Below are 24,569 nucleotides of genomic sequence, written 5' to 3'. Positions count from 1 at the left end.
CCCGCACGAGCACCTAACCCCCGAGAGCACCTAACCCCCACGAGCACCTACCCCCTCATGAGCACCTACCCCCCACGAGCACCTACCCCCCACGAGCACCTACCCCCCACGAGCACCTACCTCCCACGAGCACCTACCCCCCACGAGCACCTACCCCCCACGAGCACCTACCCCCCACGAGCACCTACCCCCCACGAGCACCTACCCCCCACGAGCACCTACCCCCCACGAACACCTAACCCCCACGAACACCTACCCCCCACGAGCACCTACCCCCCACAAGCACCTATCCCCCCCCCCCCCCCCCCCACGAGCACCTAACCCCCAAGAGCACCTAACCCCAACGAGCACCTACCCCCCACGAGTACCTACCCCGACGAGCACCTATCCCCCACGAGCACCTACCCCCCACGAGCACCTATCCCCCACGAGCACCTACCCCCCACGAGCACCTACCCCCCACGAGCACCTAGCCCCCACGAGCACCTAACCCCCATCAGTACCTACCCCCCACGAGCACCTACCCCCCATGAGCACCTACCCCCCCCCCCCCCCCCACGAGCACCTATCCCCCACGAGCACCTAACCCCCTTCAGTACCTACCCCCCAAGAGCACCTACCCCCCCCCCCCCCACGAGCACCTACCCCCCACGAGCACCTAGCCCCCACGAGCACCTACCCCCCCCCCCCCTCCCCCCATCAGTACCTACCCCCCACGAGCACCTACCCCCCACGAGCACCTACCCCCCACGAGCACCTACCCCCCACGAGCACCTGCCCCCCACGAGCACCTAGCCCCCACGAGCACCTAGCCCCCACGAGCACCTACCCCCACGAGCACCTACCCCCCACGAGCACCTAACCCCCACGAGCACCTAACCCCGAGAGCACCTAACCCCCACGAGCACCTACCCCCTCATGAGCACCTACCCCCCACGAGCACCTACCCCCCACGAGCACCTACCCCCCATGAGCACCTACCTCCCACGAGCACCTACCCCCCACGAGCACCTACCCCCCACGAGCACCTACCCCCCACGAGCACCTACCCCCCACGAGCACCTACCCCCCACGAGCACCTACCCCCCACGAGCACCTACCCCCCACGAGCACCTACCCCCCACGAGCACCTACCCCCCACGAGCACCTACCCCCCATGAGCACCTACCCCCCCCCCCCCACGAACACCTACCCCCCACGAGCACCTAACCCCCACGAGCACGTATCCCCCACGAGCACCTAACCCCCTTCAGTACCTACCCCCCAAGAGCACCTACCCCCCACGAGCACCTAACCCCCATCAGTACCTAGCCCCCACGAGCACCTACCCCCCACGAGCAGCTACCCCCCACGAGAACCTAGCCCCCAAGAGCACCTAACCCCCATCAGTACCTAACCCCCACGAGCACCTACCCCCCACGAGCACCTACCCCCCACGAGCACCTACCCCCCACGAGCACCTACCCCCCACGAGCACCTAGCCCCCACGAGCACCTACCCCCCACGAGCACCTACCCCCCACGAGCACCTAACCCCCATCAGTACCTACCCCCCACGAGCACCTAGCCCCCACGAGCACCTACCCCCCCCCCCCCCCCCCACGAGCACCTACCCCCCACGAGCACCTACCCCCCACGAGCACCTACCCCCCACGTGCACCTACCCCCCACGAGCACCTACCCGCCACGAGCACCTAGCCCCCACGAGCACCTACCCCCCCCCGAGCACCTACCCCCCACGAGCACCTACCCCCCACGAACACCTAACCCCCACGAACACCTACCCCCCACGAGCACCTACCCCCCACAAGCACCTATCCCCCCCCCCCCCCACGAGCACCTAACCCCCAAGAGCACCTAACCCCAACGAGCACCTACCCCCCACGAGTACCTACCCCGACGAGCACCTATCCCCCACGAGCACCTACCCCCCACGAGCACCTATCCCCCACGAGCACCTACCCCCCACGAGCACCTACCCCCCACGAGCACCTAGCCCCCACGAGCACCTAACCCCCATCAGTACCTACCCCCCACGAGCACCTACCCCCCATGAGCACCTACCCCCCCCCCCACGAGCACCTATCCCCCACGAGCACCTAACCCCCTTCAGTACCTACCCCCCAAGAGCACCTAGCCCCCCCCCCCCCCACGAGCACCTACCCCCCACGAGCACCTAGCCCCCACGAGCACCTACCCCCCCCCCCTCCCCCCATCAGTACCTACCCCCCACGAGCACCTACCCCCCACGAGCACCTACCCCCCACGAGCACCTACCCCCCACGAGCACCTACCCCCCACGAGCACCTGCCCCCCACGAGCACCTAGCCCCCACGAGCACCTAGCCCCCACGAGCACCTACCCCCCACGAGCACCTACCCCCCACGAGCACCTAACCCGCACGAGCACCTAACCCCCGAGAGCACCTAACCCCCACGAGCACCTACCCCCTCATGAGCACCTACCCCCCACGAGCACCTACCCCCCACGAGCACCTACCCCCCACGAGCACCTACCTCCCACGAGCACCTACCCCCCACGAGCACCTACCCCCCACGAGCACCTACCCCCCACGAGCACCTACCCCCCACGAGCACCTACCCCCCACGAGCACCTACCCCCCACGAGCACCTACCCCCCACGAACACCTAACCCCCACGAACACCTACCCCCCACGAGCACCTACCCCCCACAAGCACCTATCCCCCCCCCCCCCCACGAGCACCTAACCCCCAAGAGCACCTAACCCCAACGAGCACCTACCCCCCACGAGTACCTACCCCGACGAACACCTATCCCCCACGAGCACCTACCCCCCACGAGCACCTATCCCCCACGAGCACCTACCCCCCACGAGCACCTACCCCCCACGAGCACCTAGCCCCCACGAGCACCTAACCCCCATCAGTACCTACCCCCCACGAGCACCTACCCCCCATGAGCACCTACCCCCCCCCCCCCCCCCCACGAGCACCTATCCCCCACGAGCACCTAACCCCCTTCAGTACCTACCCCCCAAGAGCACCTACCCCCCCCCCCCCCACGAGCACCTACCCCCCACGAGCACCTAGCCCCCACGAGCACCTACCCCCCCCCCCCCTCCCCCCATCAGTACCTACCCCCCACGAGCACCTACCCCCCACGAGCACCTACCCCCCACGAGCACCTACCCCCCACGAGCACCTGCCCCCCACGAGCACCTAGCCCCCACGAGCACCTAGCCCCCACGAGCACCTACCCCCCACGAGCACCTACCCCCCACGAGCACCTAACCCCCACGAGCACCTAACCCCCGAGAGCACCTAACCCCCACGAGCACCTACCCCCTCATGAGCACCTACCCCCCACGAGCACCTACCCCCCACGAGCACCTACCCCCCATGAGCACCTACCTCCCACGAGCACCTACCCCCCACGAGCACCTACCCCCCACGAGCACCTACCCCCCACGAGCACCTACCCCCCACGAGCACCTACCCCCCACGAGCACCTACCCCCCACGAGCACCTACCCCCCATGAGCACCTACCCCCCCCCCCCCCCCCCCCACGAACACCTACCCCCCCCCCCCCCCCCACGAACACCTACCCCCCACGAGCACCTAACCCCCACGAGCACGTATCCCCCACGAGCACCTAACCCCCTTCAGTACCTACCCCCCACGAGCACCTACCCCCCACGAGCACCTAACCCCCATCAGTACCTAGCCCCCACGAGCACCTACCCCCCACGAGCACCTACCCCCCACGAGAACCTAGCCCCCAAGAGCACCTAACCCCCATCAGTACCTAACCCCCACGAGCACCTACCCCCCACGAGCACCTACCCCCCACGAGCACCTACCCCCCACGAGCACCTACCCCCCACGAGCACCTACCCCCCACGAGCACCTAGCCCCCACGAGCACCTACCCCCCACGAGCACCTACCCCCCACGAGCACCTAACCCCCATCAGTACCTACCCCCCACGAGCACCTAGCCCCCACGAGCACCTACCCCCCACGAGCACCTACCCCCCACGTGCACCTACCCCCCACGAGCACCTACCCGCCACGAGCACCTAGCCCCCACGAGCACCTACCCCCCCCCCCCCCCCCCCCCACGAGCACCTACCCCCCACGAGCACCTACCCCCCACGAGCACCTACCCCCCACGAACACCTAACCCCCACGAACACCTACCCCCCACGAGCACCTACCCCCCACAAGCACCTATCCCCCCCCCCCCCCCCCCCACGAGCACCTAACCCCCAAGAGCACCTAACCCCAACGAGCACCTACCCCCCACGAGTACCTACCCCGACGAGCACCTATCCCCCACGAGCACCTACCCCCCACGAGCACCTATCCCCCACGAGCACCTACCCCCCACGAGCACCTACCCCCCACGAGCACCTAGCCCCCACGAGCACCTAACCCCCATCAGTACCTACCCCCCACGAGCACCTAGCGCCCACGAGCACCTACCCCCCACGAGCACCTACCCCCCACGAGCACCTACCCCCCACGAGCACCTAACCCCCACGAGCACCTATCCCCCACGAGCACCTAACCCCCTTCAGTACCTACCCCCCAAGAGCACCTACCCCCCACGAGCACCTAACCCCCACCAGTACCTAGCCCCCGCGAGCACCTACCCCCCACGAGCACCTACCCCCCCCCCCCCCCCCACGAGCACCTACCCCCCACGAGCACCTAGCCCCCAAGAGCACCTAACCCCATCAGTACCTAACCCCCACAAGCACCTACCCCCCACGAGCACCTACCCCCCCACGAGCACCTACCCCCCACGAGCACCTAACCCCCAAGAGCACCTAACCCCAACGAGCACCTACCCCCCACGAGCACCTACCCCGACGAGCACCTATCCCCCACGAGCACCTACCCCCCACGAGCACCTATCCCCCACGAGCACCTACCCCCCACGAGCACCTAGCCCCCACGAGCACCTAACCCCCATCAGTACCTACCCCCTACGAGCACCTAGCCCCCACGAGCACCTACCCCCCACGAGCACCTACCCCCCACGAGCACCTACCCCCCACGGGCACCTAGCCCCCACGAGCACCTACCCCCCACAAGCACCTACCCCCCACGAGCACCTACCCCCCACGAGCACCTACCCCCCACGAGCACCTACCCCCCACGAGCACCTAATCCCCAAGAGCACCTAACCCCCATGAGCACCTAACCCCCACGAGCACCTAACCCCCACGAGCACCTAACCCCCAAGAGCACCTAACCCCCACGAGCACCTAACCCCCATCAGCACCTAACCCCCAAGAGCACCTAACCCCCACGAGCACCTAACCCCCACGAGCACCTACCCCCCACGAGCACCTGCCCCCACAAGCACCTACCCCCCACGAGCACCTAACCCCCACGAGCACCTAACCCCCTTCAGTACCTACCCCCCAAGAGCACCTACCCCCCACGAGCACCTACCCCCCACGAGCACCTAACCCCCACGAGCACCTACCCCCCATGAGCACCTAACCCCCACGAGCACGTATCCCCCACGAGCACCTAACCCCCTTCAGTACCTACCCCCCACGAGCACCTACCCCCCACGAGCACCTAACCCCCATCAGTACCTAGCCCCCACGAGCACCTACCCCCCACGAGCACCTACCCCCCACGAGAACCTAGCCCCCAAGAGCACCTAACCCCCATCAGTACCTAACCCCCACGAGCACCTACCCCCCACGAGCACCTACCCCCCACGAGCACCTACCCCCCACGAGCACCTACCCCCCACGAGCACCTACCCCCCACGAGCACCTAGCCCCCACGAGCACCTACCCCCCACGAGCACCTACCCCCCACGAGCACCTAACCCCCATCAGTACCTACCCCCCACGAGCACCTAGCCCCCACGAGCACCTACCCCCCACGAGCACCTACCCCCCACGTGCACCTACCCCCCACGAGCACCTACCCGCCACGAGCACCTAGCCCCCACGAGCACCTACCCCCCCCCCCCCCCCCCCCCCCCCCACAAGCACCTACCCCCCACGAGCACCTACCCCCCACGAGCACCTACCCCCCACGAACACCTAACCCCCACGAACACCTACCCCCCACGAGCACCTACCCCCCACAAGCACCTATCCCCCCCCCCCCCCCCCCACGAGCACCTAACCCCCAAGAGCACCTAACCCCAACGAGCACCTACCCCCCACGAGTACCTACCCCGACGAGCACCTATCCCCCACGAGCACCTACCCCCCACGAGCACCTATCCCCCACGAGCACCTACCCCCCACGAGCACCTACCCCCCACGAGCACCTAGCCCCCACGAGCACCTAACCCCCATCAGTACCTACCCCCCACGAGCACCTAGCGCCCACGAGCACCTACCCCCCACGAGCACCTACCCCCCACGAGCACCTACCCCCCACGAGCACCTAACCCCCACGAGCACCTATCCCCCACGAGCACCTAACCCCCTTCAGTACCTACCCCCCAAGAGCACCTACCCCCCACGAGCACCTAACCCCCACCAGTACCTAGCCCCCGCGAGCACCTACCCCCCACGAGCACCTACCCCCCCCCCCCCCCACGAGCACCTACCCCCCACGAGCACCTAGCCCCCAAGAGCACCTAACCCCATCAGTACCTAACCCCCACAAGCACCTACCCCCCACGAGCACCTACCCCCCCCACGAGCACCTACCCCCCACGAGCACCTAACCCCCAAGAGCACCTAACCCCAACGAGCACCTACCCCCCACGAGCACCTACCCCGACGAGCACCTATCCCCCACGAGCACCTACCCCCCACGAGCACCTATCCCCCACGAGCACCTACCCCCCACGAGCACCTAGCCCCCACGAGCACCTAACCCCCATCAGTACCTACCCCCTACGAGCACCTAGCCCCCACGAGCACCTACCCCCCACGAGCACCTACCCCCCACGAGCACCTACCCCCCACGGGCACCTAGCCCCCACGAGCACCTACCCCCCACAAGCACCTACCCCCCACGAGCACCTACCCCCCACGAGCACCTACCCCCCACGAGCACCTACCCCCCACGAGCACCTAATCCCCAAGAGCACCTAACCCCCATGAGCACCTAACCCCCACGAGCACCTAACCCCCACGAGCACCTAACCCCCAAGAGCACCTAACCCCCACGAGCACCTAACCCCCATCAGCACCTAACCCCCAAGAGCACCTAACCCCCACGAGCACCTAACCCCCACGAGCACCTACCCCCCACGAGCACCTGCCCCCACAAGCACCTACCCCCCACGAGCACCTAACCCCCACGAGCACCTAACCCCCTTCAGTACCTACCCCCCAAGAGCACCTACCCCCCACGAGCACCTACCCCCCACGAGCACCTAACCCCCACGAGCACCTACCCCCCATGAGCACCTAACCCCCATCAGTACCTATCCCCACGAGCACCTACCCACCACGAGCACCTACCCCCCACGAGCACCTACCCCCCACGAGCACCTACCCACCACGAGCACCTACCCCCCACGAGCACCTACCCCCCACGAGCACCTAACCCCCATGAGCACCTACCCCCCACGAGCACCTACCCCCTCGCGAGCACCTACCCCCTCGCGAGCACCTACCCCCCACGAGCACCTAACCCCCACCAGCACCTACCCCCCCATGAGCACCTAACCACCACGAGCACCTAACCCCCTATGGGCACCTTACCCCCATGAGCACCTACCCCCCCCCCCCCCACGAGCACCTAACCCCCATCAGCACCTAACCCCCAAGAGCACCTAACCCCCACGAGCACCTAACCCCCACGAGCACCTACCCCCCACGAGCACCTACCCCCCACGAGCACCTGCCCCCCACGAGCACCTACCCCCCCCCCCCCCCCCACGAGCACCTAACCCCCACGAGCACCTAACCCCCTTCAGTACCTACCCCCCAAGAGCACCTACCCCCCCACGAGCACCTACTCCCCACGAGCACCTAACCCCCACGAGCACATAACCCCCCACGAGCACCTAACCCCCATCAGTACCTATCCCCACGAGCACCTACCCACCACGAGCACCTACCCCCCCCCCCCCCCCCCACGAACACCTACCCCCCACGAGCACCTACCCACCACGAGCACCTACCCCCCACGAGCATCTAACCCCCATGAGCACCTACCCCCCACGAGCACCTACCCCCCCGTGAGCACCTACCCCCCACGAGCACCTACCCCCCACGAGCACCTACCCCCCATGAGCAGCTACCCCCCCCCCCCCCCCCCCACGAGCACCTACCCCCCACGAGCACCTACCCCCCTCGAGCACCTACCCCCCACGAGCACCAACCCCCCATGAGCACCTACCCCCCCCCCCCCCCCCCCCACGAGCACCTAGCCCCCACGAGCACCTACCCCCCACGAGCACCTAGCCCCCACGAGCACCTACCCCCCACGAGCACCTACCCCCCACGAGCACCTACCCCCCATGAGTGTGCGTCACCACTATCAGTGCTGTCCCGACAGAATTTCAAATTGACTTCATCTTTATGATGCAGTGTGTGCGGGGTACACGTATTTTCGGACGTACAGTATCCTGGACCAGTGGTGGATGCCATTCCTGCCCTGCAATGGCAAACAGATCTACTCCCTTACTGGAACTCACCCAATTAATATGCTGTGCCTGCTGGTGTGTAGAATGTGTCACAATCGCTCAAAGAAGCAAGCTCAGACAATGTATGCCGGACAGCTCGCCTTCTCTGTGCTTTATCCTGCTGTACTCCATCGCTGATTGAGCAGCTGAGAGAGGAGGTAAGTCACTAAGTGTAGACCGGGTCGGGTGTGTATTGTTGCATACTCAACTGTCATCATTTGCTGAAAAAGAGAAAAGTGGTAGAGTAGCAGCAAGAGAGAGATCATGAGAATGTGTGTTTGCAATGTGCCTTGAAGCCGCTTTCCTTTACACATGATGCAGGTACACTCATACCTCTCTTATCCGGGCGCTTCGGGACCGGACACTGCCCGTAACTTCGAGGGTGCCCGTAACTCCGAATCATATACATCTTGATGGGGAAAAGGCCATCGATATGGCATATGACGTCAATATTTCTACGAAAAGTGACAAAAGAGTAGTAATATTTCCCCTGAAACTCGCCCAAATAGTGCCCGGTAGACCGAAGTGCCCGTAACTTCGAAGTCCGGATAACCGAGGTATGAGTGTATTGGAATCGACGCAGGCCTGTATCAATCTACACGTACATGTATGTGTCAAACCTGAGCGGTCCAGGATGCGTGCATAGAAGCACATTTTCCCGCTGCGGTTTTGTCTGCAAAGCCGTACAGCAGGCTTGAAGCAGTAGTTGCACTCAGCACAGCGACGAACGCAGCACGGATGACTAGCGCACAGTATTCACTCAGGCGTAGAAGGCGACACAGCAGGAATGAACACTTGTGGCTTGAAGGACTGCTCGCATTCGGAAATAGAGGCTTGGCACAGTTATACCCTTGTTTGTTCATGTACTGGCAGTTGGCAGCCTGCAGAATACTTGTGTCCCCATGCTTGGTTCGGACTTGCTCTGAAATGTGTGTTTGGCACACATGGCGTATTAGAGCTATGAGGGGAAACTTGTGCTGTCTTGATCTGCCTCCTGCCAGTGGGGTTGATCCTGAGCCAGAGCATGCCGGTCACCGATTCTTACCGCCAAGAGTGTTTGCTGTTGTGAATTCATGTTCTTTAGGCTGACCGTCGCCTATCATGGCTGACTGTGACCAATGTCCGGGACTTAATGGTCTTCTTTGTGCAAGCTGGAGTTGAAGATAAAGTTGTAAGTTGTGTTGATTTTCAGTGCATTGAGGCTGCTAATCCTTGTACCTGCAATGGCAATGCTTTCTGCTACCGTCTAGGATGCAGCTTGAAACAATGTGTTGAACGTTGTAGTCTTTCCCATAGTGATCGATAATAGATCTGGTCATGTGACGTACTGTGCGTTCTGTACTCCTGTGTGGCCCTGTCTAGATGTTCGGGGCACTGTTGAGTCAGTACGAGCGGATGGCATCACAGTCTGCGCTGGACGTGGAGGCTCTGCTATCAGTACTCTGGTCACTGGCACAGCGCGCACCCGCGGGGGTTGCCGACATCAATGAGTTCATGACCTGGTTTCTCAACGATATGGTGGCCGCTGCGTTGCAGCCACTGCAGCCCATCGGCAATGCGCACGATCTGACCTTGCTCATGCGCGCTGTACGCAATCTGGGAAAAGTGACAACGGTAAGGCCTACATCTAGACGTGTATACAGTCAACTTCGCTAAGAACGACTGCTGATATAAAGACAATTCGCGAATAACGACAGAATTTCCATGCCCAGAGCAAAGTCCCGTCTAACTGTAACACGTATGATGAGACTTCGGGTATAACGACACTTCGCGAATAAGGCCACTTTTCTGATGTCCCGCCGAGTGTCATTATACGCAAAGTTGACTGTACATGTATCAGGATTTCACCTGTATACTGTAATCATGAGATCATGCCTACTGCCAGTGTGCACTCCCAGGACCTCTGGGTTGCGACGTCTAATGAGAGCTGTTGCTTTTGCTTGCACATCTTGCTCTTGATAAATCTTGTCCTGGAAACACTCATTGCATCTACTAGTCGATCCTGTGTACGAATTTTGTGCCTTGTAGTCCAACATGAGTTTCAATGTTCACGACAGTAGTACGCACGGTCTGTGTATGCGCACTGCTCTAGTAACGCCATCAATGGGGCAGTTTAGCAAGGACACACACACTCTGAATTCAGCCAGTCAACTCAGGGCAAGATCCACTTTCGGATTTTACGCCCCAAGGTGATGTTAGATACAGTAGGTATCGGTTATAGCGTGGGTGTTTGAAAAATGACTTTCTATTCTTATTTCCGATATTTCTTACACACGATAAATCAAGTGTGACATATCATGTGCATGTGCGGAGAGGCAGGAAGATCATCGTACACGCAATGTAGTGTTACCGTGCATGCGGCTGGTTATAGTCACAAGGCTTACCATGTGGCTATGCAACATGAGTTACCTGACCACAACAGTTGAACCTGCAGCACTGCGACCCAACACGAGTCAGGTCGGAACTGCATTGGACGGGTGTTATTACTACAGGCGATATACTTTGTACTAATCTGGTATGTTTTGCTACACAAAGTCCATTTTTAGGACCGATATATTCTACTGTACGATAAAATTGCTTGTAAGAATAAATGTGCACTTGAAATCCATGTTATGATTATGAAAACATGAGAGTTCATTCTTGTAGGCAGTATATTCTTTTACACGACCACACTATAACCGATACGCACTGTACTAGGAAAATTGTTTGTGATAATGACCAAGTTATAGTGCTGTCATGACCGAGTTGTGGTGTTGTGTGCTGTTGTTTCATACGTTTGTAAAGATCACTCCAACCGTCGTAACCAGTGCGTTTGACCTGGTGGTTAGTTTCCCACACTGGGTTCAAGTTGAAGACCCTGAAGTGCTAATAACACCATTATGGGCACTCCATGTGAGTAGATACGCCTAGGTCTGCACAGTCACTGTTGCCGCAGCTGCAGCAGCTGCCGCTTCTATCACTGTTGTTGCTGCTGCTTCTGTTTCTGCTGCTGCTGCTGCTGCTGCTGCTGTTCTTCTTTCTGCTGCTGCTGCTGCTGCTGTTGCTGTTTCTGCTGCTGCTGCTGCTGCTGTTGCCGCTGCTGTTTCTGCTGCTGCTGCTGCTGCTGCTGCTGCTACTATTGTCATGTCTTTAGTGCATCTTGAATTTCTCCTCGCCACTGCTACTCATTATCCTTCTATTGGTTTCTTTAGACTAGGTGAACACGCACGAATCGAAAGAGCCACTGTACAATGAATGGTTGCCATACATATCAACACCCCTGTTTTCCCTAGGTATGATGCATCGCATGCCTGTACATGTATACACTAACAAATAGACTGCTACAGTTGAGTGAACTGAATGGCGATACAAATACATGTAGGCCATTCATCATTGTGCTGCAGTCCACATGTGCAGCTGGGTTATTCCGGGCGTTAACCACCGTCGGGAGTTCTGTTGGAAATGGAGACGAAACATTTTCTTTTATTTTCTTGCTCCGTGTGTAGTTGATAATCTGTGCGTGTACCCGGTATGTGGATCCATATTATTAACTTCATTTACCTTTTGACTTCTCCATGTGTGGAGCGTTGCAGATTTGTACATTTTACATGTATACATACACTTTCCCAGCTGCCCCTCTTCACCTTCAAGCTGGCTACAACTATATTTTAAATTCCATACGATGATATTGTCTGCTTTACAGTTGCAGGTGGCAACTCGTGACTGTGACTGCTGTTCAACCCGGCCTTAGTGAGATTGTATGGTCTTTTCTCTGTGTCTGTTTGTACGGCATTTAGCAAAATCAGCAAATGGTGTCCTTGACCCATTGTATTCGAAACATATTTGATGAGTACTTCAAGCTCTACATGTCCTGTGCACTGGAACTCAACTCGGATGCACTGATCATGTGTGCGGGCGCTATTGATAATTGCGGCATGCTCGGCAAGAGCACGAGGCAGACGGTCTTGAGCGAGGTGCTGTTACGCTTGGAGAGCGGCAACTTCAAGTGCAGCGTACCGGGACTTGTGGAGTTCGCCCGCGTCTTCCTGCATCCGTCGGACTCTTTGCGACCGGGGTCCAAACTGCAGCAGGTCAGTAGCTCTGTCTGTACTTGTAATCCTACTGTTCACTGTTGTCAGTGTGTGTGTGTGTGTGTGTGTGTGTGTGTGTGTGTGTGTGTGTGTGTGTGTGTGTGTGTGTGTGTGTGTGTGTTGCCCTACTCTGGCTTGACGTGCTTGCGTTGTTTTGCTATGTACTGTATTTGTATTCTTTATTTTACTTCGCTAAGTCAAACGGGATTGTTGCCCAATAATATGATAGCAAAGGGTACTGGTAGCACTGGTACTGGTAGCATCCTTGTCTCAGTGCTCCGTAGCTGTGAGCAGTGCTGACCGAGGAGACTGCTGTATAACCATCGCTCAATAGAAGGCTCGGATAACCACTTGTACGGGTATTTGGTGCCTGCATTGTCAGAATCGTCAGCAAGAATGTCTGCAGGCACTTTGTGATTCAAAATATCGTTCACAACATTTTTTACGACCGTGTTCCATGCGCGGTTTTAGAAATGAAAAGCAGAACTCACACAAGCCAGTACCCGATTGCCTCAAACAAACGTCTGTCATATGAACAGATGTCAAGATCTGCCCGAGGCGAGTGAGCCCAACTTTCTCATGTAAACGGACCCTAACTTTTTAGTGCCTGCATGCGTTTGTCACACATGTTTTAATGTACGCTATCGTGTTGAGTGTGCACAGTGTTCATTGTGGCAATTATCTGCTGACATGGACTTCAGAAATGCATGCTCTGACTGTATAGGAATGTGTCATACATCGTAGTGTGCAGGCAGCGCCCATTAGACTGAAAAACGTACAAGTTAGTATAGGAAAGCAACTTTTAAAAGCTACGAATTCATGCCGCTGATGAAAGGTTTCCTGACACGTAGGGAATGAGAGTCACGGGTGTTTTGCTTTGTGACAACAGCATCACTTCGTTGCCTTATATACATATTGTATCTTATACATGGATATGTTTTGCTGTTTGCTTTGATTTTTGACTGCATTGTGATTGAATATGCTGACAATGCATGCTGTCTCTGTGTTGTGTTGCGCTTGTGGAGAGCAAGGCTCAACGTCTATGGGATTGCCTTAGGGACAAGCTGTCATCGGGCCTTTTGAGCAGACACCTTTTTTTTGTTTCCATGTGCGTGGGTGTGTGGGGCGTGCATGTGTTTACTTGTGCATGCAGGCATGTCTATAGGAGTATTCTAGAGATCTCACACTTGTTGCATGTTCTTCTTCTTTCTTTCTTTTGCTCCATTCAGGCGTGTGACTTCTTCTTTGACCAGGTGGCAATGGCCGAGCTCTCACCACTTCAGCTGACCAGAATACGCCGCTGGTTACTGGGTGTGCCGGGTAGCACTGATTTCTTTGAGCAGATGACACTGCCTCTGCGCACCTACTGGAACATGACAGTCAGTGAGTTACTGGCAGAAGCGGAGCTGCTGGAGCAGTCTGACCTGACCACCACCTTCTCCAGCATCGTGAGTTGTGAGCTATGTTGTGTGCAGTGGTGCCGCTGCATGTCGTGTTCCTCATTCACCTTCTCCACTCGCATTGTACCGTACTATGTCACTTGTACACGGCGTATGTGAACTGCTACGGCCCATTCTCCTGCACTGTGAGGCTAAATACGTGGAAGATTGCTCTGATTCAAGAGTGCTTGCTTATCTACTGGCTTTGTACTGGTGCATGTAGTATCATGCTATGTGCATTCCTGTGTTGAAAGTGAATGGATGACATACTGACTCGAGTATGCATGTGATCTCGGTGGTGTGGCATGCCATCTTCTGTTGCCAAGTACTCTCGTCGGTGAACATTCTTCACGGTGAACTGCTAGTTTGTATTGCGTATGCTTATGATCCTCTGCTGTGTAGTTCTTCCCTGCTGTGCATCGGTGTCGCCATGACGTCACTTCAGCGGAACTGCCACGGGTTGTGGAAGTCCTGTGGAAGCAATTGAGAACACTGGAGGGTACAAGGGAACTTCTGGCCGACGTCATTGAGGATTATGTATCTCGCACTCCTCCAGAGGACCTCTTGGATATGTTTTGTACGTCATTGGAACCCCTCCAACGTGCAGCTAAGGTTAGTTTAGATTGTCGCCATATTCCACCAAGCGTAGCATACCGCATGTAGGAGTTTCCCATGCTGTGCTGTGCTGTGCTGTGCAGTACATACACCCTGCTGTGCGCCAACATTGAAGCTGCTGCAGGCAAAAGTTACGTTAGACGATGATTGTGTAGTTTAGGCATAGTAGCATAGTACGTAAATGTAGCAGTGGATAATATGTAAGAATGTAGCAGTGGATAATATGTAAGAAGTAAAGTAATGCTTGCCATCGCCATGCCTTGAATACGTGTAGGTGGCAAATGCGGTGCCTAGCGGCATGCATCCCAAAACAGGTTGATAGGTCACAGCCTAGGTACACATAGGTCACAACCTAAGTACACATAAGGAGTACCGGTATTACTTGTAGGGGTCTTTGTGGTCCACTTTCACGACAATAACACACACAGAAGTCTCTGCTGTGAGCACGGTGGCTCGGCAATGGCTTTATTTATTGATATTATATCCTCTTCCTGATTTAAAAAAAATAATAATAATTGGATGCATAGAGATAAGAAAAATAAGCACAAGATACTGCTGCTAGTCGCACAGCAAAGCACACAGAAAACGACAAGATGTTACAATGAATGTAACAACACCCGTCCAAGCTAAAGGACCTACATCCCTGCCCCAGGACGGTATCTTGAAAAACCCCACACACTCACCACACGGTCATCATCCAGCTTCAGTTCAATCACAATACAGTAGTATTCTTCCCATGCAGATTCAATTGAACTCCCCTGGCTGGCACTAGCCATACAATCTGAAGCTGTACGTAACCAAACAAAGGCCCGCGACGCACACACCACCCCTAGGTTTTTTTTTTTTTTTTAATAGCTAAAAAAGAAAAGCAGTCGTAACTGCCACAGCCACATGGCCAATAAGATAATATCGAAAAACCCACACCCAGAAGTCAGGGGTGGGAGGGTGGGATACAAACTGCACCAACAAAAAGCCACTGCGAAGTGACAGGAATGCGGTCAAGCACAACATTTTTGCTGAAGCAAAAAGTTGCAGAGAAATCCCAAAATCAGTGCGATTTTTCATGAGCCCCAAATGTTCAAATTACCCACAAAGACACAAGCTTTCCAACTCTCTTTGGCCGTTGGAAAGCGTACCTTAACTGCCCATTCACATTTGGGAGCACTCTTGAACATTTCAGGTGCAGTGTGGGTGCTACCAAGAGTACATAACCCAAGAGTGTGCAACTGCCTGCACAACCTCTATGCTGTGCTGCGACGGCAGAACTTCACATCACGTGACATGGTTCAAAAGGTTATGCTGGCAAACAGTGCAAAGTGACCACAAGAGAGTTGTACCCAAAGCTGGGCTGCGTACAACCCAGTATCTATCATGCACTAGAGTGCACGGGTTCATCACGTGATGTGAAGTTCTGCCGTCGCAGACCCCATACTCAGGGCCATAGCTGGAGTTGCACACTCTTGTTTATCTACTCTTGGTGCTACATATCATGTGATGTGTACGAGTACTTTAGGGCACGTTTGATTGGTCGGATCCGAAACAGGATCGTTTAGAACAGGGGCGTTTGATTGGTCTGCACTGGCTTTGGAGTGTTTGGAACATGTTTTGACCACTCCGACCCCAAGGCTGGAGCAGCCAGAGCAAGTCGCAAAGCCCAATGAAAACCTGACAGGGCTACGCAATGACTTTAGTTTTTGTTTTGATTCTACGCGATTCTGGCATGTTCAGGGATTATGTGAAGGACGTGGTGATGTACATGTACATGGAGGTCTACGTATGATTGGCACATTTCATGGTGGTCTCCACTTCCATGATTGAATTTTTGTTTGTCTTCGAAGCTTCTTCTCCGGTTGTATTAGCCTTTCAAGTTTGTTTCGCCTTCGCAACTTGAGCAACGTAAAAGTTTAAAACATCTTTGAACTCTGTGGAAATTTTGAAGTTCGCAGCACAATGAGCTATCATGAGTTCTACACCATTTCTGGCAAACATATTCGCTGTTCTGTTTGATTGGGAACTGTTCTTCTGGCTGCTCCCGCGAATGTGATCTGAATCCGGATTGCCCAATCAAACATGCCCTTAGTCCTTACTGTTTTTGAAACTAGTCGAAGTACAAGTACAAGTAGTAGAAGTTGTATGTAACACATGCAATATGAAGAGTGTGCAACTGCTGATACCCTTTCTATGGGGTCCGCCGGTGACGAAAACTCACATCACATGGTGTACGTAGTGTTCACTTGGTACGTTCCCTTATTTGATCTTGGTAATAACAAGAGTACGTAGGCTCCCAAGAGCGTGCAGCTCTGGATACCCTTTCTATGGGGTCCGCCGACTGCAAAAACTCACATCAAGCGGTGCAGTGTTCCTGTCGTTCATTCACAGTCCATCTTAGCGACCAATGGAGCAGTAAAAGCACCGCTCCCTGACAGAAACCCACTAAACTTGTACGAGTTATCAACACAATCGCGGCAGATATTCGGACTGCCCGCACGCTAACTTTCGTTGTACGTAGTAGAAAATTTACTACATACAACGAAGGTTACCGTGTGTTTCAAGTACGATTTTTGCTATTAATCGTACTTGGAACACTTGATGTGAGGTTTTGCCGTCGGAGACCCCATAATGCAGAGCTGCGCACTCTTGGGAGCTTATTTACTCTTGGTAGTATGTTGTATGCATGGCTGCAGGGGCTGCACGCTGTATGCTGCAGCTCCTTATGGCAAGTGTCAGGGTTTCGTTGCCAGAACTGTATGTCAAGAAGTGTTGTTCTCGCTCTTCTTACCTTGACTTCTGCATTCATTGCATTGCGTCACGTTAGGATGGTGCTCCGCTGGATTTGCTTATTAGCCACGCCAGGGAAGAGGCATATGCACAGCTGGTCTTGAAGGTCGATTTCATCGATCTCAAGCTGGTCGCGTTTCTCGCGGAGTACGACGCAACACCCAACTTCATTCTCATCAAGCTGTACATTGAGCGCCTGCGGAATGATCCACTTCTGCTGCGGTCCATTGACCTTATGGACCTGCCATTGCTGTTGAAAATTGCCTGGTGAGTCAACCATACAGGGAAGTATGAACGCTGTGTAATTGTGCATGCTGCTGAGTTTATCTTCTTCTCCATCCACACAGTCCTTGGTTACGCCAGCACAACAACACTGTGTTCTAACATGGTGAACTTTCACCACGAAAGCATCATCAAGCACATGGAAAAGGTCCTTTGAAAACTCCAACACACACTAAGAAGAATAAGAACGTTAAGAAAAGCAATCCTGTCAACTTTTCTAATTGTGGTTGATAAGAGTGCCAGTCTTGTCGAGCACGCAACACACGTTTTACCTTGCTGAGAAATTGTCAATCTATGAACGCCAATGTGACGATGGTAGAGCAGTGATGTGTGTGGTGTGTGTGTGTGTGTGTGTGTGTGTGTGTGTGTGTGTGTGTGTGTGTGTGTGTGTGCATGTGTGTGTTTGCGTGTGTGTGTGTGTGTGTGTGTGCGTGTGTGTGCGTGTGTGTGTGTGTGTGTGTGTGTATGTGTGTGCGCGCGTGTGGGTGTGGGTGTACTGTGGGTGTACTGTGGGTGAAGTACTGGCCAGAAAAAGACACTTCATAGCTGTGTGGTGTAGACCATGCTGAATAGTGGCGGTCAATTCTTCAGTCTTGCAAGCTGTTGAATGGTGCAATCCCAGCACAAGCTGCTATGGCTTCTGCTGTAGCATCGCTATCATCGCCTCCGGCGATAGGCGTCAAAAGGTCCAAAAAATGGATCTGTACTAAATACAGTAAAACTCGGATATGACGAACTCGGGCGAAGACAAATCACCATAGGATATGAATTATTTTGCTTCTATCCGCTGCGGCCCGTGTTCATCCCAATCTCCGAGTCCTTAAATACATGTACTAGTACCGTAAAGTACCGCCAGAGCGCCCCACCATCTCGTCCTTTCGTGGTCGCCTTGTGGAGGTGTATTCCTGTCTGTAGGTCATACGACACGGACCTTGTACAAACATTGAACATTGTGCAGTCAATCCGTACCCAGTTTACCTTCGAGCGCCACATAAAAGCATACCAAGTGTGACCTTAGTACACGAAGGTTCTCACATCGTACAAACTTGGTAGCATTCTGCCATACGATCTTCTTCCCTTGGCTGTAAAATCAAGGTGGGGCGCTCTCGCGAGACGGGGCGCTCTGGCGGTACTTTACGGTACATGCACTGTAGTACATGTATAGTAAAAACCCGTCAAGGCCACCATTCGGATAAGGCAACCACCTGTCCCAGACAACCACTGCAGGCAGGATCAAGGGATACTATCCCCAGTCAAATAACCCTGGATAAGGAGACCACCTGGTAACAGAGACCACATTTTGAAGGTCCCTTGAGCGGTCGTCTTAGACAGGTTTCGCTGTAGTTCATTGAGTGTTGTTTACTGGTCTTCCATTGACTGTATTTTATTGGCGTTCAATTTTTGATTAACACCGGTTCCGCATGTGTGTGTGTGTGTGTGTGTGTGTGTGTGTGTGTGTGTGTGTGCGTGCGCGCGCGTGTGTTTGTGTGTGTGTGTGTGTGTGTGTGTATTTGTCTGTATAAGTGTGTGTGTGTGTGTGTGTTTGTGTGTGTGTGTGTAGTTTGGCTGACACGCTGTCCAAGGTCATGACTGATATCAGTGCCGGTACGCTAGATTTCCTGCTTCCGTCCATGTCTCTAGCGTTGCAGATGCATGGCACGCATCCTGTCTTCCTAGACAACCTCATGGATGTAATGGTCAATAGGCGTTACTTTCCACAGGAATTGGTTTCCCATCTTTTGACGTCCTTAGTCAACCTGTTCAAGATGCGACATGTTCATGGTATTCCAGCTGCTGACAACATTGCCAGGTTCTTCTTGTAAGTCAGTCCAGTGAGCGTTGACTTGCTGTGTGTGTGCCTAGCATGTCTAGGAACTTGCTGCTTGATCAAGATTTTGCCCTTGGTGTTCTCGCGTAGGCCACTAGCCTATTTTGTCGTTCTGTGTGTGTGTGTGTGTGTGTGTGTGTGTGTGTGTGTGTGTGTGTGTGTGTGTGTGTGTGTGTGTGCATGCGTGTGTGTGTGTATATATGCGTGTGTGTGTATGTGTGTGTGTATGTGTGTACGTGTGTTTGTATGTGCATGTGTGTGTGTGTGTGTGTGCATGTGTGTGTACATGTGTGTATATGTGTATGTGTGTGTATATGTGTATGTGTGTGTATATGTGTATGTGTGTGTATATGTGTTTCAACAGGGCAAGCAGAGTGAATGATTCGAACACCGTTCGAGCCTTCTTCCAGTTCCTTGCCACACCGCATGGTAGCTTCTATCTTCGTGCATCAGAAGGGTATGTCACTAAACAATTGAAATTTGAAATAGTCATGTTCTCATGGAAGCGGTTGATGGCGTTTGCGATGTTGTGATGGATACAATGCAACACAGTTGTGGGGATCATTCGTCATTGCTGTAATTCCTCAGTGTTTTCTTTCTCCAGTATCCACTAGTACTGGTACAGTAACACCTGCTGCTGTAACCTTTATCCTCCCATTGCTGCAAGCAAAAGCGGTCACTAAAGCCAGGTGGTCTTTAGCACCAGGTCCCACAGTGTCTGTGTAGAACTGTTGGTGCATGGAAAAACGGTCGTTAAGAGCAGGTGGTCGCTAAACGCAGAGGTCGCTTACACCAGGTTTTACCGTACATGCCTTGGTGTGCAGTGGGTTTGATTTGAGTCTGGACATGCCTTAGTGTGCAGTGGGTTCGATTTAAGTCTAGTCATACGGGCTGCAGGCAGCCTTGAATGATTGAGCTGAAGTGTACTTTCAGCATGTACTGTTGTGGGCATGGAAGTCCGGTCGCACGTCTAGCGGCCCCAGGGCGCTGGCCATGCAGCCGTGGGTAAGCAGTACACACATGCATGACCTTGTATTATATGCGCCGCAGCGTGCTGGTTGCATCAAGCGCTGTTCTGAGGGCGCTGAGGGCGCCGGCCCCGGTCAATCGACTGCATTTCCATGTCCACGATAGTGTGAGGAAAACTGAACACGAGGAACTGTGATACTTGTCCAAGCTCATTGGTGCTGTCAAAGACGTGTGCCTTGACTCTTGTTGCTGCTGCTGCTGCTGCTGCTATTGGTGTGTGCGTGTGTGTGTGTGTGCGTGTGTGTGTGTGTGTGCGTGTGTGTGTGTTCGTGTTGTCTGCTGCAATCAGGGCTTTGTTCGACTTCATTGCTGAGCTGGGAGAGCCTGAAGGAGGCGCCTTGCTGAAGCAAGTTGCACAAGACCTCGGCCTGACACAAAGCGCTAAATCAACGAGTACTTACTTGTCGCTCGTTCATGCCCTGGCTTGTCTGGACCTGAATCTCATGCTGGTCTTCAATCTTTTCTCCATGCTCTCTGCCCCGGATACCGTCAGAGAGTCAGGTATGGACATCACATGCATCTCTCGGCTCGAGATATAACCTTACTGTGCTTTGTACACGTCTGTGAACTTGACCCTAGCTCAAGCTGTGTAAAGAACGTCAGGTTTATGTGCTAAAATCAGTACATTTCCCACGTTATGTCTAAATGAGATACAGTCAACCTACCCTTATAACGATATTTCTTGGTCTGACGCAAATATCGTTATAAGGGTAGGTCGACTGTACCGATATTGCGTTTTGGGGGGGGGTGTTGTAGAAGAAGGCTCCAACGCTATGAGCAGCCACCGTCTTGTGTCGAAAATCTCTAAATCATACCAATATCGTACATATAGATGGAATGATAGCCCAGAGAAACAGCCTGTTTGTATTCTATTGACTCCACACAACTCCTGTCACTAGCAACAGCAAGGGACTTGTCGTGGAAACTTGTCCAAACTACGTGAAATGGGGTACTATTTAGGATCATTTTTCGGTCTAAGGCGGGATTCGGTGAAGCATTTTTTGCGATGGGACGCCCGCAAAAACCGGAAATTCCCGAATCGCACCCATCGCGCAGCTCACGGAACCGTCGCAAATGGTTGATCGCAGAATTTGAGGTTGGCTCACCTTTTCGCAATGCGATATGCTATGCGAAGTGCAGGTTGGCCCTTCTTTGCAGCAAAGGTCATGCATTAGGTTCAAGAGTTGTTTGTAGATGTGTACTGGTTGTACCCAGCTACGCGAATGCCATGATGTCGTGCAGCCGCCAGCATTGCGCTTTCAGGCACATCAGCATGCAAGGCCACATCGGCATGCAAGGCCACATTGCATCCGTGATCTGTGAATGGTGTTTCGCGAGTTCGCGTCGCACTTCGGCTTCATCTACCTCATTTTGTGAGTGGAGCGGGGCCAGTTTCATTTTGATAGCTGAACCATTTTATTCAAGATGTCAAGTCAATATGGGTTCCTTTTTTTCTTTTTTCGTTCAGGGTGAGTGGATGGTGAAGAGTCGTAATGACACTTTCTCGTTCCCTGGAAATCATCAATAATGCCGGATGGTCCCTAACTCACTGCCCGGCCCAACGTCCCCAATGATTATTCTAGAATGTAATAATTACAATATGTAGCTGATTTTTCACCCTTATCCGTCCGACAAAGGGGGGGGGGGGGGGGCAAATTCTCAGTCCCTGTGACATACATGTAGATTCTACTACCGCATCCCATTTTGATGGTAACTTTAGATTCTTTTTTTCTTTCTTTTTTTGCTCAGCTAAATTCCTGCGCATCGGCTCTGTGATCATGCAGAGTAATGTCTTCTCGGCTGGGCCTGACCTAGTGCACAGTCAGACACTCATGATGTCACATTTCAACAGGAAACACGCGGTATGTACATTGTGCATTGTATGCGCGTCTTGATAAATCAGGGTCGGTTTCCTAGGTGTAATTGCTTGATAGCAACCGTTATGACTGCGGATGCTGCTGCTGCTGCTACTGGTGGTGGTGGTGGTGGTGGCGGTGGTGGTGATGGTGGTGGTGAAGTGATGTTGTGTAGTAAATGGTGCTGCAGTGTGCTGCTGCCCCACCCTGCAACAGCACCCTGCAACAGCACACGGCAGCAGCAGCACCCTGCATAGAGAGGATACGTTTGGCGTGTGTCATGTGTATTGCTGGAATAGAGTGCTTGTGGAGAATGCAAGTAGGTCTGCGATTGTGGCAAGTGGAATCTGACACCTGCCATCAGGGACTGCACTCGTATAGAGCATGTACCGGTAGCCCCCTGCAGACCTGCATACCATCATCGTATCACTACAACTTATATGACTATATTGTGCCAGTACTACTGTCCTTCTGTAATCCGTAAACTGTATTTCATAGTATTTGTGTTCGTCACAAATGTGCAATATTTCAGACAGGCTTGAGAGTGCTCCGAACTATTCTATGGGCTATCTCCTGGTGTGTACTTAGGCTGTGACCTATCGACCTGTATAATATACTTACGAATTGTTTGTACAATCATGTTCTGTACAGTGGCTATGTCTGTGTAGTTGAAATCTATTCGTGGCACTGTGTGGGCCAGAATTCAAGTGTAGCAGTTCACACGCCACACCTGTATATGTGCATGCTTTCATTTCCTTCGCCTTGTTCGTATTGTCCATGTAGCTTGTCTTCGTCATGGCCAAGAGTACTTGCACTGTTGGCCAGATTGTGGACGTTGAGTGGTAGACCGCTCTTGCCCTTTGTCATCTGTGTATGTGTGTGTGTGTGTGTGTGTGTGTGTGTGTGTGTGTGCACGCGCGCATGCGCATGCGCATGTGTGTGTACAGACAATGCTGCGGAAGCGTACCTCATTGGCCAACTACTTCCCGTCTTCGATCCTGTCCACTGACAAGTATATTTGCCATGTGTCGGATTTTACCCATGCCTGGTGGATTGACGGCATCATGGCTTTGGACGGTAGGGGAAATCCCCTGACATTCAAGCAGAGTAGCTCCTCGTCAATAGGCCTGTTGAGCGTCAGCAATGTAGACTGGCCGGAAGGTACTGTAGTGAACGTGGCGCTGCTCGTTATTCCGGACAACGCCTGGTGGAAGTCGGGAAAACTCTTCGGCTCTGTTGAGCTACAGAAGATCATCATGCAGAGGCTAGGCTGGACAGTTCAACTGGTGAGTTGTGTATTGCCAGTGTGTAACTGTTACTTGCTGTGTGCTGCTTGTGTGTACGTGCTGTGTGCTGCTTGTGTGTACGTGCTGTGTGCTGCTTGTGTGGCTCGTTGTAGAGTGCACATGTGTCTAGGCGTAGCATGCACGTCTGTCCGGGTACATAGGTATATGGAGAGGGGCAGAGAAGGCCGCTTGTCACTCACATGGCTACATGTGCCACAGTTCGCATCTATCCGGGATTCCGGGTTGTGTGCATTGACTTGTCTGCCCTCTCTATTACGGAGTACTACAATGTAGGGTGAAGGGGTACATGTTCTTGAACCTGCTGCTGCCTACACAGTACACATGTTGCATGATATGGGCCAAAACAACACTCTACGTGTTATCACCAAACTCTTCTACCCGATCATCGCCAGCACTTCTTCAGCTCCCAGGACAAGTTATTGCTTTGGAAATGTGGCTGCCCTGCTGTTGTGCTACACAGCTAGCATCAAGGTAGAACACGAGAGAGTTCCCCACCACCTGCACCCGTTCATGGTCGTGTTTTTGGAGGTGGCGTGAATGAGCGAGTCCTGTTTGTTGGTCATATGACACATAATAGCTGATGTGTGTACAAGCCCGAGATCCCTATGCAGGCAGGCAGGCTGGCCAACCCGGGCTGATGTGTGTACAAGCCCGAGATCCCTATGCAGGCAGGCTGGCCAACCCGGGCTGGAGTTTCACCTATAATCACCCCCTAAGGCTAGTGGAGGGCCTTCTGTGACCCCAGTACACTCAGGTTCTT

The 24,569-nt window shown here is 54.5% G+C and overlaps 1 protein-coding gene across 1 annotated transcript in view; it reads left to right on the top strand.

Annotated features, from left to right (window-relative positions):
- LOC135827205 (uncharacterized) overlaps positions 1–24,569 on the top strand; it is a 32,915-nt gene that overhangs the window by 7,322 nt on the left and 1,024 nt on the right. The window contains exons 6-18 of the mRNA XM_065339736.1: positions 8,650–8,763; positions 9,690–9,776; positions 9,968–10,219; positions 11,390–11,497; positions 12,382–12,675; positions 13,905–14,123; positions 14,517–14,726; positions 17,545–17,774; positions 19,351–19,608; positions 19,982–20,074; positions 20,936–21,147; positions 22,396–22,508; positions 23,450–23,788. Of these exons, the coding sequence (XP_065195808.1) occupies positions 8,650–8,763; positions 9,690–9,776; positions 9,968–10,219; positions 11,390–11,497; positions 12,382–12,675; positions 13,905–14,123; positions 14,517–14,726; positions 17,545–17,774; positions 19,351–19,608; positions 19,982–20,074; positions 20,936–21,147; positions 22,396–22,508; positions 23,450–23,788 (2,529 nt within the window). The remainder of the gene's footprint in view (positions 1–8,649; positions 8,764–9,689; positions 9,777–9,967; positions 10,220–11,389; positions 11,498–12,381; positions 12,676–13,904; positions 14,124–14,516; positions 14,727–17,544; positions 17,775–19,350; positions 19,609–19,981; positions 20,075–20,935; positions 21,148–22,395; positions 22,509–23,449; positions 23,789–24,569) is intronic.

The sequence above is a fragment of the Sycon ciliatum genome, chromosome 1 (genome assembly GCF_964019385.1).
Source record: "Sycon ciliatum chromosome 1, ocSycCili1.1, whole genome shotgun sequence".
Lineage (NCBI taxonomy): Eukaryota > Metazoa > Porifera > Calcarea > Leucosolenida > Sycettidae > Sycon > Sycon ciliatum.
Note: the sequence above shows the minus strand (reverse complement) of the source record. Positions and strands in the feature narration are given on the sequence as shown.